Here is a 17325-nt window from a genome sequence, read left to right as displayed (position 1 = left end):
ACTTTATAAGAGTTGATAGTATTCAAGCCCTACCACAACTGTTGAGCATCTTTCATTGATTCACATCATACAAATGATTTGAGTCTAAATGGACAAAGCCTGATAAATAAGTTTGCAGATTGCACTAAATTAGCTATTATTAATAGCAAATATGGTTATTATAGACTATGGGAAGGGATCTTGACCAGTTAAGGAAGTAGTCTTAGTGGTAAATGAATTTCAATATAGAAAGTCAAATTAGTGTAGGACAGACTCCATAGTAATTGAGTCTTTGCTCCATAGTCCTTTGGACTTATTTTCCTCTGCAGATGCTGTCTGGTTTGCTGAGTTCTTCCAGCATTTTGTGTATGTTGCTTAAGATTTCCAGTATCTGCAGAATCTTATATTCAGGACTATTGGGTGCAATGGAACAGGGGAATTTGGAATACAAAGTCATAGTTCATTGAAATCAGTGCCACAGGTCAACCGGATGGTAAGAAAGATGTTTAGCACACTGGCCTTCATCAATTAGGGCACTGAGTATAGGAGTTGATATGTAAAGTTGCAGTTGTCTAAGTCACTGGTGAACTCAGTCTTCGAATACTGCTGAGTTTAGGTCACCAGGAATAGGAAAGATGTGGTTAAACTCAATAGTGCAGAAAAGATTTACGAAGATGGACTTCATAACTAGAGGGCCTAAGTAAGAGGGAAAGATTGACTAGACTGTCTTTATTCCTTGGAATGTAGAATGGGGCAAGTGGTGACCTTATAGATATATTTAAAATTATGAGAAGCAGGTTTCAAGATAGAAGTTCATTTATCACATGTATATCGAAGAATACAGTGAAATGTATTGTTTGTGTTAACAACCAACACACCCAAGGGAGTGCTGGAGACAGCTTAGGCACGGATAAGGTGGATAATAAATCTTTTCCCGAAGGGGTGTCCAAAACTAGTGTGTATGGATTTAGGGTGTGAGCCTAAAGATTTAAAAAAGGACCTGATGGATCACTTTTCCAATAAGAGGGTGGTGTGCATCTGGTAGTGATTGAGCCAAGCATAATGTTATAATTTAAGAGACACTTGTACAGGTATCTAGAGGGGCAGGCTGGGTGGGCACTGCTGTTAGCATGGTCTCAATGGACCAAAGGGCCTGTATCCATACTAAATTGCTCTATGATTCTGATTAGTGAGAGGAAGTTAAAAAAAAAATTTTAGTCTCTTAGTCCACAAATTACAATATGTTCTCTAAATTCTGTCTGTTCTCTCCATACAGTGTTTGAGCTGCTTAGCGTTTTTAGCATTTTATTTCCATCTGCAGGATTTTGATTTAAATACTTGTATTATGGAAAGGCTGTAGTACAAAGCCACTACACAAAATTGCCAGAGTGGGGTCATGATACAATGGCAAGAAAATCTAAAGTGACTGTACACAAAATAGTTAAAGATTTAAGGATAGTTCCTCCTGATTTTCCGTTGTGGGAATTCCACCAGCAGCATATTAGCTAAATATTTTCTGGTTACCTGATAGCTGACCAGTGGTTACAGATTTCACCATTCTTCATTTTGTCAGACTAAGCCATACACCTGAATCCACTGCCCAAGTTCTATAAATAGACGTGGAGATGGATCTTTGAACCTTTCTGCATTCCTCAAAAGTCCCAAGAATGTTTAGACTGTCCAAACACAACGTGAACTTCACTAAAACCATTTTGATTATACTTTTCTAAGTGCCCTACGGTTATATTATTAATGATAAATTCCAGTTTTATACTGAGAACGGGTGTCAGGTGTCTATTATTCACCCTAAGAGCAACCTGAGCATATGTGTACATAAATTATTGAATGAGGAAAGGAAAGCGGAGGAAACAGTTACTAAAACATAAAAAAATTCTGGGCTTTATTCATATGGGAAGTATAAAAGCAGGGAAGTTGTGCTGAATAATTATGGTATGTTATGACGGAGGATGAGAGGTGACCTGATAGAGGTGTACGAGATGATGAGAGGCTTTTACCAGGGCTGAGATGGCTAGCACGAGAGAGCACAGTTTTAAGGTGTTTGGAAGTAGGTACAGAGATGTCAGGGGTAAGTTTTTTATGCAGAGAGTGGTGAATGCGTGGAATGGGCTGCCAGCGACGGTGGTGGAGGCGGATACGATAGGGTCTTTTAAGAGACTTTTGGATAGGTACATGGAGCTTAGAAAAATAGAGGGCTATGTGTAACCCTAGGTAATTTCTAAGGTAAGGACGTGTTCGGCACAGCTTTGTGGGCCAAAGGGCCTGTATTGTGCTGTAGGTTTTCTATGTTTCTATGTTATCTTCAAGAGGTAGTACTTCAGGAAGATGGCATCCATCAATAAAGACGCTCACCATCTGGTCATGTGCTATTTTTGTTACTACCATTGGGGAAGAATACAGGTGCATGATGCCCCCCACACAACATAGGAACAACTTCTTCCCCTTCACCATCAGATTTCTGAATAATTCATGAACCCATAAACACTTTTTTACTTTTGTTTTTTTTTGCACTCCATTTTCAATTTATAGTTTTTTAAAAAATATCTTGCACTGTACTGCTACCATAAAACAACAAATTAACGACATATCCGTGATAATAAAGCTGATTCTTAAACAAGCACTGTGTTGATTTTTGGTCATCGCATTATAAGAATGTGAATCTATTAGAAAAGGTCCAGAAAAGATTTATAAAGATCCACATTGGATCTGGTACTAGTCAATGAATGCTGGTAGGTGTCAGATCTCTTCATGGGTGAGCATTTTGGAGACAGTGACCACAACTCCAAGCTTTACAATAGCCTTGGAGAGGGATAGAAGCAGATGGTATGGGAAAGTATATAACTGGGAAGGGGATTATGTTGTTATTAGGCAGGAACTTGGAAGTATAAATAGGGAACAGATGTACTCAGACAAATACACTATGGAAATATGACTTTGTTTAGGGAATGCTTGCATGAGGTTCTGAATAGGTTTGTCTCATTGAGGCAGGAAAGGGATGGTAAGGCAAGAGAAAGAAAGAAGAAAGACCATTAAGGTCCAGGGCGCAAGGATCAGAGATGAAAGGCAACCAAGGAGCTTAAGAATGGACGCAGGAGAACTACATGAGGGATTGAGAAGGCCCCAAGGGGTACCACATGCATATGAAGAGTAGGAGTATGACTTGAGTGAGGATAGGATGAATCAGGGATAAAAGAGGAAAGCATTTGGGAGGAGGTAGAGGGGTCCTTCATGAATATTTTGCTTCAGTGAGTGTGGCCTTAACATTCTGGAGGACAGCATTAAAAGGCTGACATGTTTGAACATCAAAATAAGTTGCAGAAACTTGTAAAATTAGTCAGTTCCATCATGAGTACTAGCCTCTGTAGTATTCAAGACATCTCCAAGGAGCAGTGCTTTAGGAAGGTGGCATCCATCGTTAAGTTCCCTACTACCCAGGACATGCCTCTTCACACTGAAACTGTCAGGAAGAAGGTGCAGAATCCTGAAGGCACACACTCAGTGATTCAAGACCAGCTTCTTCCTCTCTGCCATCCAATTTCTAAGTAGACACTGAACCCATGAATACCACCTCACTGCTTTTTTATGTTATTTTGCGCTACTTACTTTAACTATTTAACAGACATATATATACTAATGTAACTTAGTTTTTTTCTCTGTATTTATCGTGTTTTTCATTGTACTGCTGCCGTAAAGTTAACAAATTCCACAACATATGCCGGTGATATTAAATCTGAATCTGATTCTGATTTAGATGTTAAGATGATGTGCTGGAACTTTGGAAAAACAGAACAATCGCTGAATCCCAGGACCCGGGCTGGATATATCCCAGATTATTGAGGGAAGAGATTGCTGCACCTTCGGCGATGATCTTTGCGTCCTCATTGGCCCCAGGAGTAGCACCAGATGATTGGAGGGTGGCAAATGTTATTCCTTTGTTCAAGAAAGGGAGTAGGGATAAGTCTAGGACTTATAGACCAATGAGTCTTATCTCAGTGGCCGACAAATAATAGAGAAGATTCTTAGAGAGGGGATTTACAAGCACTTAGGGAAGTATTTTGCCTGGAGGTTGGTTAACAGTGGTGTTCTGCGGGGATCTGTTTTGGGACAACACCTCTTTGTGATTTTTATAAATAACTTGGATTGGTGCTATTGTGGATAGTGTAGAAGGTTGTTGAGTGTTACAACCAGACATTTATAGGAAGCAGAGCTGGGCTGGGTGCTGGGCTAGGGAATGGCAGATGGAGTTCAACCCAGAAAAGTGTGAATTGATATACTTTGGAAAGTTGAATTTTAAGGCAGAATACAGTGTTATTGGCAGGTTTCTTAGCAGTGTGGAGGAACAGAGGGATCTTTGGGTCCACATCCATAGATCTCTCAAAAATGTCACAGAAGTTAATAAGGTTGTTAAGAATGCATATGGTGTGCTCATCTTTATTCGTCAGGGGATTGAGTTCAAGAATCACGAGGTAATGTTGTAGTTCTATAAAAATCTAGTTAGACTACACTTGGAATATTGTGCTCACCCCGATCACCTCAATATAGGAAAGATGTGGTAAAGACAAGACTGAAGGCTGATTTACATTTGTGTGTCAAATGTATGCCATAGCAGCATACCCTACACTGTACTCTACGGCGAACCCTACGCCATAGCCTACCGCGCACCTCTCCCAAAATGTAACTATGTGTCACGGTGACACAGACCACAACAACTGTGATTGGTCTGCTTGGTAACATCGCATTTCCTCCTATGCTGCAGTAGCTTCCCATTGGGCGACTGAAGGGCAGGAAAGGAACTCTGGCTGCAATGTTTTCCATAAAGCTTTACAGACCTCCGAAATTATGGAGGACCCTGTGCATGACGCCAGTTTGTAGCTAGCTGCTACAGCCTGTTGACTTCCACCTGAAGCTAAAACTCGAATGGTAATTGCCCATCTCTGAGTATACTGTGTGTACACTGATGCGAAATAAATGGTTGGAGACGATGAACCAAATTGTCAAATCTACCTGCCGACATCCGAAAATATCTGAAAGGCATTTCCTCATCTATGTCTCTCAGTGGCTGGACAAGCACAGAAAATTCACCCTCCTTCAGTTTCAGTTGCCATTGTTTGAAGTTCGAATTTCTTCGTGTTGAAACTCAATACAGTGGCATAGAAACCCCACCACCTAGAGTTTTGGCGGTGAATTGCAGATAGACATAGACACACCAACGCACAAGTATAAATGCTCACAACGGCGTAGTCCACTTGCATAGGCTACGGCGTAAGCTAGTACACACAAGTATAAATCAGCCTTAAGGGAGGATTTAAACAAGGTATATAAAATAATGAAGGGTTTGAACTGAGTGAATAGAGAGAGACTGTTCCCTCTGGTGGAAGGCTCAAGAACTAGAAGTCATTAATACAAAATTAAGGAGTAGAATTAAAAATATGACGAAAAGCCTTTCATGAAATCTTGAATGCATTGTCTACAGCCTTGAAGGGTACTGCATAAATATATGGTGAACAAAGACCTGTGGATCGAATTGTGTTGTTCTGGCAACGAACTGGCCAAAATGGCAATCTTCTGTTATGTAACTATTCTATGATTGTATGAAGATTACTAATACTGTATCACAATGCAAGATGCAAACAGTACTGCCTCCGAAATTGTCCATTGTGCAATTACCATTTTTATCATTCCAGTCTGTATTATGATTAAAGACCACTATAATTATTGCATAACTTTTGATACAAGCTTTTTTAAATTTCTCTTAAGTAAGTACTTCTTAAGTGCTTCTGCTATTGATATCTGGTAAAGTACTTTAAGCAATGTTTTTTGTTTCATCAACAACACATTGTTCCTGTCCTTCTCAGATAAGATTATTCATCATGACTGTCCTTATAACAATGATTATGATTATTTATTTTAATATTTTCTCTGTACCTCTAAACATCTACTACCTTGGACATTCAATGTTCAACCCTTGTCACTGTGTAATCATGTCTCCAGAACAGTTATTAGATGAAATCCATTTATCTCTTTTTGTATTTTGTAATGAATACTTCATGCATTCAGATGCAATACAATTAATTTTAGTATTACCCAATTTCATTGAATTGACTTTGTATATTAATGCAACATTCTTGTTAAGCTATCACTTCCTTCCTGTCTCATTCCAGTTAACATTAACTGGAATTATTGGACAGCAAAGATGCATACATCAGGGTGCTCTTTACTGACTACAGCTCAGCATTTAATACTCTCATCCCCTCAGAACTAATTAATAAGCTTCAAGACTTTGCCTCAATACCTCCTTGTGCAATTCGATCCTCGATTTCCTCACTTGCGGACTCTAGTCAGTTTGATTGGCAACATCATCAGCAAAGGTGCACCACGACACTGAGCTTTTAGCCCCATGTTCTACTTGCTTTACACTTTATCCTTCAAGTACACCTCCAACGCCATATTTAATTTGCTGACGACACCACTGTTGTTTGTCAGATCAATGACAGTGATGAATCAGCATATAGGAGGGAGATTAAAATATGGCGGAGTTGAAACCAGAGGTCCATGAGCCAGTCCTCACTGGGGGATCAGAGGTGGAGAGAGACACCAACTTTAAATTCCTCATTATTACCATTTCAAAGGACCTGTCCAGGACCCAGCACAAAAGTGCAATCAAGAAGTGTCGCCTCATCTGCAAGGTGTTTTTGGGGCCAAAATGGTGGTGAGGTAGAAGCTGTGGCACTTGTCACACTCGTAGGGTAAGTGCCGTGAAGAAGATTAGCTGCGAGACACAAGTGAGTTACGTAGAGAAGGATCCATATAGAAAGTCTAGAATGTGAGGCAGGAAAGATGTGCCTAGTGGAAGGATCCTGTTGAAGATGACAGAAGTTATGAAGAATTATGTACTAGATATAGAGGTTCATAGAAACATAGAAAATAGGTGCAGGAGTAGGCCATTCGGCCCTTCGAGCCTGCACCGCCATTTATTATGATCATGGCTGATCATCCAACTCAGAACACAGCCTTCCCTCCATACCCCCTGACCCCTGTAGCCACAAGGGCCATATCTAACTTCCTTTTAAACATAGCTAATGAACTGGCCTCAACAGTTTGCTGTGGCAGAGAATTCCACAGATTCACCACTCTCTGTGTGAAGAAGTTTTTCCTAACCTCGGTCCTAAAAGGCTTCCCCTCTATCCTCAAACTGTGACCCCTCGTTCTAGACCTCCCCAACATCGGGAACAATCTTCCCGCATCTAGCCTGTCCAATCCCTTTAGGATCTTATACGTTTCAATCAGATCCCCCCTCAATCTTCTAAATTCCAACGAGTACAAGCCCAGTTCATCCAGTCTTTCTTCATATGAAAGACCTGCCATCCCAGGAATCAATCTGGTGAACCTTCTTTGTACTCCCTCTATGGCAAAGATGTCTTTCCTCAGATTAGGGGACCAAAACTGCACACAATACTCCAGGTGTGGTCTCACCAAGGCCTTGTACAACTGCAGTAGTACCTCCCTGCTCCTGTACTCGAATCCTCTCGCTATAAATGCCAGCATACCGTTCGCCTTTTTCACCGCCTGCTGTACCTGCATGCCCACTTTCAATGACTGGTGTATAATGACACCCAGGTCTCGTTGCACCTCCCCTTTTCCTAATCGGCCACCATTCAGATAATAATCTGTTTTCCTATTTTTGCCACCAAAGTGGATAACTTCACATTTATCCACGTTAAATTGCATCTGCCATGAGTTTGCCCACTCACCCAACCTATCCAAGTCACCCTGCATCCTCTTAGCATCCTCCTCACTGCTAACACTGCCACCCAGCTTCGTGTCATCCGCAAACTTGGAGATGCTGCATTTAATTCCCTCATCCAAGTCATTAATATATATTGTAAACAACTGGGGTCCCAGCACTGAGCCTTGCGGTACCCCACTAGTCACCGCCTGCCATTCTGAAAAGGTCCCGTTTATTCCCACTCTTTGCTTCCTGTCTGCTAACCAATTCTCCACCCACACCAATACCTTACCCCCAATACCGTGTGCTTTAAGTTTGCACACTAATCTCCTGTGTGGGACCTTGTCAAAAGCCTTTTGAAAATCCAAATGTGGTAGTTCATGTGGTAGTGGGTAATCTATAGTGCTGAATCAGCTAAAAAACAAATCAAGATCACCCAAACACTAATCCCTCCTACCTACACAATGTCCATATCCCTCCAAATTCCTTACATCCACATGCCTATCTAAACATCTCTTAAAAGCCCCTAATGTATTTGCCTCTACCACCATTCCGGTCATGCACCACTCTGAGTAAAAAACTTCTCCCTCACATCCCCTTCAACCTACTCCCTCTCACCTCTAACATGTGCCTCCTGGTATTAGACATTTTAACCCTGGGAAACAGGTTAAATGTCTACTCTATCTCTGCCTCTCATAATCTTATAAACCTCCATCAGATCTCCCCTCAGCCTCTGCCGCTCCAAAAACAACCCAAGTTTATCCAGCCTCTCATGATAGCACATGTCCTCTAAACCAGGCAGCACCCTGGTAAACCTCTTCTGCACCCTCTCCAAAGCCTCAACATCCTTCCTATAGTGGGGCCATCAGAACTTTATGCAATTATGTGGCCTAACCAGAGTTTAACAAAGATGCAGCATAACCTTTTGACTTTTGAACACAATGCCCTGACTAATAAAAGCAAGCATTCCATAAGATACTTTAACCACCTTATCGACATGCATCACACATCAAAGTGCTGGTGAACGCAGCAGGCCAGGCAGCATCTCTAGGAAGAGGTACAGTCCACGTTTCAGGCCGAGACCCTTCGTCAGGACTGACGAAGGGTCTCGGCCTGAAACGTCGACTGTACCTCTTCCTAGAGATGCTGCCTGGCCTGCTGCGTTCACCAGCAACTTTGATGTGTGTTGCTTGAATTTCCAGCATCTGCAGAATTCCTGTTGTTATTGACATGCATAGCCACTTTCAAGGAGTTATGAACTTTGAATCCAAAATCTCTCTGCTCAGCAACACTGTTGAGGACATTACCCTTAACAGTGTACTGTTTCCTTGCATTTGCCCTACCAAGGTGCAACACCTGACATTTATCTGGGTTAAAGACCATCTGCCTTCTCTCTGCCCATATATGCAACAGATCTATATCGCGCTGTACTGTCAGTCTTCTACACTATCCACAACTCCACCAATTTTGGTGTAAACTGCAAACTTATTAACCCACCCATCTATACTTTGATTCAGGTCATTTATATACATCACAAACAGCTGAGGCCCTAGCACAGATCCTGTGGAATACTACTAATTACAGACCTCCAGGTCAAATAAATCCCTTCAACTATTACCCTCTGTCTTCTATGCACAACTCAGTTCTGAATCCAGACAGCCAATTCACCGTGGACCCTATGCGTCTTAATCTTCTGGATGAGCCTCTCATGAGGGATTTTGTCAGACGCCTTACTAAAATCCATATGGACAATATCCACTGCCTTACCCTCATCAATCTCTCTCGTCACTTTGTCAAAAAACTCAATCAAGTTGGTAAGATGCGACCTTCCCTGTACAAAGCTATAATTAGGCCATGGGTTTCCTAAAGCTCATATATCCTGTCCCTAATAATTTTTACAGCAATTTCCATACAACTGATGTGAGATACACTGGTCTATATTTCCCAGAATTTGCCCTTGCTCCCTTCTTAAGTAGAGGTACAATACTAGCCACTCGCCAGTCCTCAGGGACTTTGCCTGTAGCTACAGAGGACACAAACGTACTGGTCAAGGCCCCCAAAATCTCATCTCTTGCCTCCTTCAATATCCTGGCACAAATCCCATCAGGCCCTGGGGACTTATCCACCTTAAAACTCATTAGGAGGCCCTCCTCCTTGACCTCTAAACACCCTAACATATTTGTACACTCAGTAATGATCTCTAGGTCCTCCAAATACTTGTTTTTGGTAAATACTGAAACAGTATTCATTAAGTACCTGGCTCGCATTCTCTGCATACAAGCAAATATTACCCTCTTTATCCTTGAGTGGTCCCATCTTTTCAATAGTTATCTTCTTGCTCTTAATGTAAATATAGAATGCCTGGGATTCATCTTACTCCTACTTGCCAAGGACTTTTCTTGGTCCCTCCTGAATATCCTAATTCCTTTCTTTAGTTGTTTTCTGGCTTCTTTGTACTCCTTGTGTGCTTTGTTTGATCCTAACTTCCAAAGCGTTACATACACCTTTCCATTTTCTTCTTGGCTAAATTCATCACCTCTCCAGACATCTAAGTTTCTCTTTCCTGTACTCCATGCAATTGATCATTAAACACCCCTTATGTGTCTGACGTGGACTTGCCAGAGAAAAGGTGTTCTCAATTGATACTTCTTAGTTCCAGCCTAATGCCCTCACAATTTACGCTACTCCAATTTAACTCTCCTGCAACGACCATACCTATCCTTATCTATACTGTAACTATCCTGAAAGTTAAGGAGTTGTGGCCATTGTTTCTTAATTGCTTGTCCACTGAAAAATCAATCATCTGGCCAGGCTCATTAACCAACACCATATCCATTACAGCCCTTCCTTTTGTTGGACCATCCAAATATTGATTTAAGAAACGTTCCTGGATACACTTAACAAATTCTGCCCCATCTAAACCCCTAAGGAGATCCCAGTTTAATTCAGGGAAGTTGAAGTCCACATGACAACAACCCTATTATTTTTACACATTTCCCTAAACCGATTACACATCTGTTCCTCAGTGTCCCAGGGCTATCGGGGGTCTGTAGTACAATTCCTTCAGTGTGATTGCACCCTTCCTATTCCTGAGTTCTACCCAATGGACTCTGTGTCTGATCCTTCCATTACATCTCCCCTGAGTGCAGCTGTGATATCGACCCTGATTAGTATTGCAACTCCCCTCCCTTCTACCTCCTCCTTTAACTTATCTAAAATTTGAAAATCTAGTATATTAATCACCTATTCCCATCCCTCTCTCAACCAATGGCCACAACATCATAGCTCCATGTACTGATCCATGCTCAAAGTTCATCACCCTTACCCATAATACTCCAGCATTAAAATATACACACTTCAAGCTATCTGGCCCATCATACTTGTTACTTCAATTTTGCCTTTCAATACTTTCCCTGATATCTACCTTTTAGTTCGATCCTGGTGCTCTGATTCCCTGCAAAACTGGTTTGAAACCTCACGAGTAGCATTTGCAAACCTCCTGGCCAGGATATTGGTTCCCCTCCAGTTCAGGTGCAAATCATCCTTCTTGCACAGGTCACCTTCCTTAGAAAAGTTTACAAGGATGCAAGAACTTGAAACTTTGTCCCTTGCACCTTCTCCTCAGTCACTCATTCACCAGTGCTATCACCCCATTCCTACCTGCACTAGCCTGTGGCACTAGGAGTAATCCAGAGATTACTATCTTGGAGGTTCTTCTCTTCAACCTCTTTCCTAACTCTATATATTCACTGTATAGGACCTCTTCACAAACAAGAGAAAATCTGAAGGCGCTGAAAATCCAAGCAACATACACAAAATGCTGGAGGAACTCAGTAGGCCAAGTAGCAGACTCCTGCTCCCGAAACGTTAACTGTACTAATTTCCATAGATGCTGCCTGGCCTGCTGAGTTCCTCCAGCACTTTGGTGTGTGGGACCTCCTCCCCTTTTCTGCCTAAGCCATTAGTGTCAATATGCACTACGACCTCACGTTGTCTCATTTTTACTATGTTCTGTACCAGCAGTTATGGTTGAAATGACAATAAAAGTGACTTGACTTGGCTATTCACCCTCATCATTGAGAATATCCTGTAACTGCTCTGATACATCCTGTATCCAGGAGATACCTCTTTTGCAGCTACAGAATCTTCTTTCTATCCCCCAACTATCCATTCCCCTATAACTACTACACTGCCTGAGTTTTCCCTTCACTGTTGAGCCTCAGAGCCAGCCACAGTGCCACCAGCCTGGATGCTGCTGCTGTGCCCTGATATCCAAAGAGATATACTTGTTGCTGAGGGGAACTATCACAGGGGAACCCTGCACTGACTTCCTAATCCCTCATCTCTCATATCGGTCACCTATCTACTGCCTGTACTCTGGGTGTGACCATCTCGTCAAAAACCTCATCTCTAATATCTTCAGCCTCCCAAATGATCCTGAGTACATCCAGCTCCAACTCCTTGATCTGGACAGTCAGGCACTGAAGTTGGGTGCAGATGTAATCATCAGGGAAACAGTCAGGTGTCCTGAATTCCCACATCTGACAGGAGAAGCATTCCATCCCGACTATTCTGTATTTAAAAAAAGGCTTACTCTTCTTAACAGTGCCTCCTGTGCCTCATAGATACTGCCTGACTTGCTGAGTTCCTCCAGCATTTCAAAGTTCAAAGTAAATTTTGTTATCTAAGTACATCTATGCCACCATATACAACCCGAGATTCATTTTCTTGAAGGCATACTCAACAAATCTATAGAATAGTAACTTTAACTAAATCAAAGAATGACCACACAATTAGGGCATACAACCAGAGTGCAGAAGACAACAAACTATGCAAATTCAAAAAGAAGAAACAATAATATAAATAAATAAGCAAAAAATATCGAGAACATGAAATGAAGAATCGTTGAGCGCAAGTGCACAGGCTGTGGGGAAATTTCAATGATGGTGCAAGTAAGTTGAGTCAAGTTATCCCCTTTGTTCAAGAGCCTGATGGTTGAGGGGTCCTAAGGCTCTTGTATCTTCTTTCTGATAGCAGCAGTGAGAAGAGAACATGTCCTGGGTGGTGGGAGTCCCTGATGATGGATACTGCTTTCTTGTGACAGTGTTTCATGTAGACAAGCTTTACTAGTGACGGACTGGGCCATATCCACTACTTTTTGTAGAATTTCCCATTTAAAGGCATTGGTGTTTTCATACCAGGCTGTGCATGTTACTCAATATTTCCAGCATCTGCAGAATCTCTTGTGCTTATACTCTGCAAAATGAGTTATCACTTACCTTAACATCCATTTATGTTATTGATTATTAAAATTTTGCTTCATAATTCTCTTCTGCATTTGGGGAAATCATGTTAAAAGTGAATATTAACTTCAAAAGTGATCTTGGGCTATGAGTAAAACAATGGCATCTTTCATTTTTACACACCTTAATTAAGATGAGCAATTTACTGAGTGGTCCAAGTCAAAGTCAAGCTTATTGTCATATGCAAATACAAGTATGAGCAAGATGCAATGAAAAGCTTGCAGCAGCATCACAGGTACATAGCATCATATATGTAGTATTCACAAGAAAGCATAAATTAATTACAAATTAGATACAATCATTTTTTACAAGAAAGTGTTGCTCAACTGGCATGATTGGGGGTTTTGTCAGTTGCTTCAAGGACAAATGGCTAAAGTACAGTAGCTGTTCTTGAACCTGGTGGACATCAAGCTTCTTTAGTGATTGCCTAATAATGGCACAGCCCAGATGGTGTGGGTCTTTGATGTTAGATGTTGCCTTCTTGAGGTAGAGCTCCTTGTAGGTACTCACAGGAGGGAACCTAGTGTTCATGTAGATACTACTAATGGTGGGGAGGTACATGCCCATGACATGCAGGGCTAAATCCATTATTCTCTACAGCTTATGTTCCTGCAAGTTCAACTTACCAACCTAGATTATTGATGTAATCAGTCAGGACAACTTCAACAGTATACCTGTAGAAATTTGTTAGAGAGTTTGATAAAAACCTGCTATTCCCTAACCTCCTACGAAAGACTTTCTTTATGATTGCATCAATGTGTTGAGCCCAGAACAGGTCATCTGATAGGTTGAGACCCAGGAATTTAAAGCTACTGACTCTCTCCATAGCCAGCTCCTCAAAGTAGACTTGTATATTTGCCCTCCTTCACCTTCCTGAAGTCAACAATCAGTTTTTTAGCTTTGCAGTCTTTGAGCAATTGGTTGTTTTTGTGGCACGACTTAACCTGGTAACCTATCTTGTTCTGGTAAGCTGACTTGTCACCATCTGTGATTCATCCAACATAGTGTCAGTGCTAAATTTGAAACCAACATTGGAATTGTGCTTCACATTCAGATTCTGATTTGCCCTTCTTCACCTTCCTGAAGTCACCAATCAGTTTTTAGCTTTGAAGCCAACACTGTCATGTGTGCACAGACAGTAGAGTAGGGGTCTTAGCATACAGCCTTGAGATGCACCTGTGTTGATGGTTAGTGAAGCGATGTTGTTACCAATTCTCATAGGGTCTGCTGATAAGGAAGTCGTGTATACAGTTACAGAGGTAGGTACAGAGAACCATGTCGGGGAAGAGAATGGTAATTTGCTATTCAGTGAGACAATCTATATTTATTTTATCATTTGGTACAAAAATATGACTATAGGTTTATCACGTACATAAAATTATACTTTCCAGCATAAATTTGCAGTACAGTATCTGCAGAAGCTTGAGTTTACATTTTATACTTACTGCAGTTATATAACTTGTTAACCTTATCAACATCTAGAGTGTCCATTCCATGTTGCTGTCCAATAGATACATTTGGATCTGGTTTGGGTAAAATGGTAATGTTGCCATTTTTAGAAAAAGCATATCTGCAAATAGAAACACTACTATTTTAACTTGTGTTGAATATATGATTCTCAGATTTACCTAGAAGCAACAAAAACTTTAATTAACATCAACCATGTCAGTAGACACAATAGACATTGGCTATTATAATTACATTAAAGATACTGCAGTTCCTTTTTCAAGTGCAGAATCAGAATAGAATTATCCAACAGGAAAAAAAATATTGGTAGGATTTCAAAGAATTTTGAATTATTACAAGCTTTCACAGATCTTGCAGACAAGTGAGTCATCATGCAGCGAGATAGGAATCACAGGAGTTAGAACCCCAGATATTCATAAACTCTATCAATGACTTGGCTAAGTGAACTAAATATTATATTTCCAAGTTGGCTATGTGTATAACAAATAGGATGATGAGAACAGTATAAGGTATTAAGAGTTATAGACAAATTGAATGAGTAGGTTAGATGGAATATAACGTGGGGAAAATATTTAGCATTCAACTTAGGTGTGCAAAACAGAAAAATAGAGTATGCTTAAAGGTAAAAAGTTGGATACTGTTGCTGTTTAATGGAATCATGGTGCACTTCCACATGTTACAAAAAGTTAATATGCAGATCCTTAATGATACCGCACCTGGACTCTCATGTACAACTTTTATCTTCTTTCTTAGAAATAGGATGTACTTGCCATAGAGAAGGTGCAATAGATGGCCAATTTGTCATAGGAGGAAGGATTTTATAGATTAGGTCTGTGTTGCATAGTCTGTGTTTTATAGGAGAATGAGTATTATTGAAACTTACAAAATGTGTACAGGGCTTGATGGGGGAGTTGCAAAGGGTCAAGAAACTGTAATTAAAATAAGATGAGGAGAAATTTCTTCAGAATATGATGAATCTTTTGAAATTCACGATTCAGCATTCAAAACAACCATCAATGTACTTTTGCAACTTAAAGATATTAGAAGAATGCAGGAAACTGGCTCTAAGGTGGAAAACTAATCAGAACTTTACTAGTTTGAAGGGCTAGATGACCTTCCTCTATTCTTACTTTGCAGTATTATTTAGATGATCACCAGATCAATCACTATATCCTAACCACCTTCTTCAAGTCATTGTCCTGGGGTCTTAACATCTTTCAATCCCATTAAATTCATCAATATTAATTTTAATGCTAGATGATGACAAAAATACTATATACAGTATCTGAAATAAAAAAAGTGCTAGAAATATATGGCAATTCAGGCAGCATTCTGGGAAGAGAAACATGGTTAACATTTGAGGTCAACCAGAATAGGAAAAACATTGCTTTAAGTTTCAGCAAAGGGAGAGTTGAAAGGTGGAAATACAAACAAAGGTAATAGCTATGGAAACGTAGAGACCAAGTTAATCAAGGTGATACAGTGCTCTTGAAGCCATCTACATACAAATACAGTAAATAAGGGCAGAGAGAGAAAGAAGAAAAAAAACAATTTTTGGTTTTATAAAATGCAGACACAGCAGTTGCTGTAAATCTAAAACAAAATACCCTGCAGATCAAACAGTGAAAAACAGAATTTATGTTACAGGATTCATTAACACCCCCTAATCATGCTTGGCATTCTCAATCACTTACTTATCATAATGCATGACTGAAGAATAATCGTATGCCGTTCCCAAATTATTGGTGTTCAATTTATTAAAATTGTATTTTGAATCTGCAAAAAGACAAAGAAATTACTGAGATAAATTTATTTTTCGTTCGTTAGTTGAACATGCCTTTTTCTTCAAAGTGATTTGATTTGGAGACTCAAGAATGTAAATGCTACTATCTGAAGCAAAAAATTATTTGCTGGAGGATCTCAGCAGATCAGGCAGCATCTGTGGAGAGAAATGGATAGTTGACGTTTGGGGTCAACATCCTTCCTTTATCCTACTGGATTCTATGATGGATTTTATGAAGAATCTGTTAGTATAGCACAATAACAACTGGCAGCAGTACAAAGATTTATGCCTTCTATAAAATCTAGCACTTTTGTGGATGATGTTCAGTATCTTTTAAGTATCACAACATCTATAGAGTAATCTTGTGCCAACATAGCACAGAATTACTTAATGAATGGGCAGTTCTTAAAGAGGCTTCTTGGCTGACCTCTTATGCCAACACCAATATTCGGAAAGAGAGCATAACAGGATCAAGAGCTATGTTTCCTCCAAGGTGTGTGTGTGTGCATACATCTTTTGCTACAACTCCACAAAGGAATCTAAACTGCGCACAAAAGGTTGTCACCCTCTACCTCAGTGGCATGTTAACTATATTTTGTACACAATCATAATTCCTTTTCCAGTATCTGATGCAGATGCTGTTGACAAAGTGGAGTTTGCAATGATTCATCTGCAGATTTTAGAACTAGCTTATTTCTACTGCTCTTATTGAAGAAATTATTGATTAATTCACTATGTCAAATTCCAAAGAAACAAAGGCCATGAAAGACAAAAAGAAATTCATGTTCACTTAAAGCAGAATGGCTTAATAAAACAGTGAAAACTGCTACACTGGAAGTTCATGAGGTCAGGAACGCGCAACTACGAAAAATATCATCATGATGCAAAAGTTGCTGGAGAATATGCAAGTGGGAAGGAATGGAGTGATGTTTGGAAACTTGATTTTTTTAAAGCGTCATTTAGTAAGCAAATCACATAGGGACAGTGTACAAAAGCTTTGGTGAGAAAATCCTTAATTACTCACTACAGGCCTGCCACGTATGTTTTGT

General features: G+C 40.2%; 1 protein-coding gene across 1 annotated transcript in view; it reads right to left on the bottom strand.

The window, feature by feature from the left end:
• Positions 1 to 17325, bottom strand: part of LOC134353819 (astacin-like metalloendopeptidase) — a 146461-nt gene that overhangs the window by 62473 nt on the left and 66663 nt on the right. Inside the window, exons 8-9 of the mRNA XM_063062250.1 lie at positions 16188 to 16269; positions 14472 to 14596 (exon numbers count right to left, since the gene is read on the bottom strand). Coding sequence (XP_062918320.1) covers positions 14472 to 14596; positions 16188 to 16269 — 207 coding nt within the window. The remainder of the gene's footprint in view (positions 1 to 14471; positions 14597 to 16187; positions 16270 to 17325) is intronic.

Source organism: Mobula hypostoma, chromosome 11 (genome assembly GCF_963921235.1).
Source record: "Mobula hypostoma chromosome 11, sMobHyp1.1, whole genome shotgun sequence".
Lineage (NCBI taxonomy): Eukaryota > Metazoa > Chordata > Chondrichthyes > Myliobatiformes > Myliobatidae > Mobula > Mobula hypostoma.
This window is presented reverse-complemented; position numbering and strand designations above follow the sequence as displayed.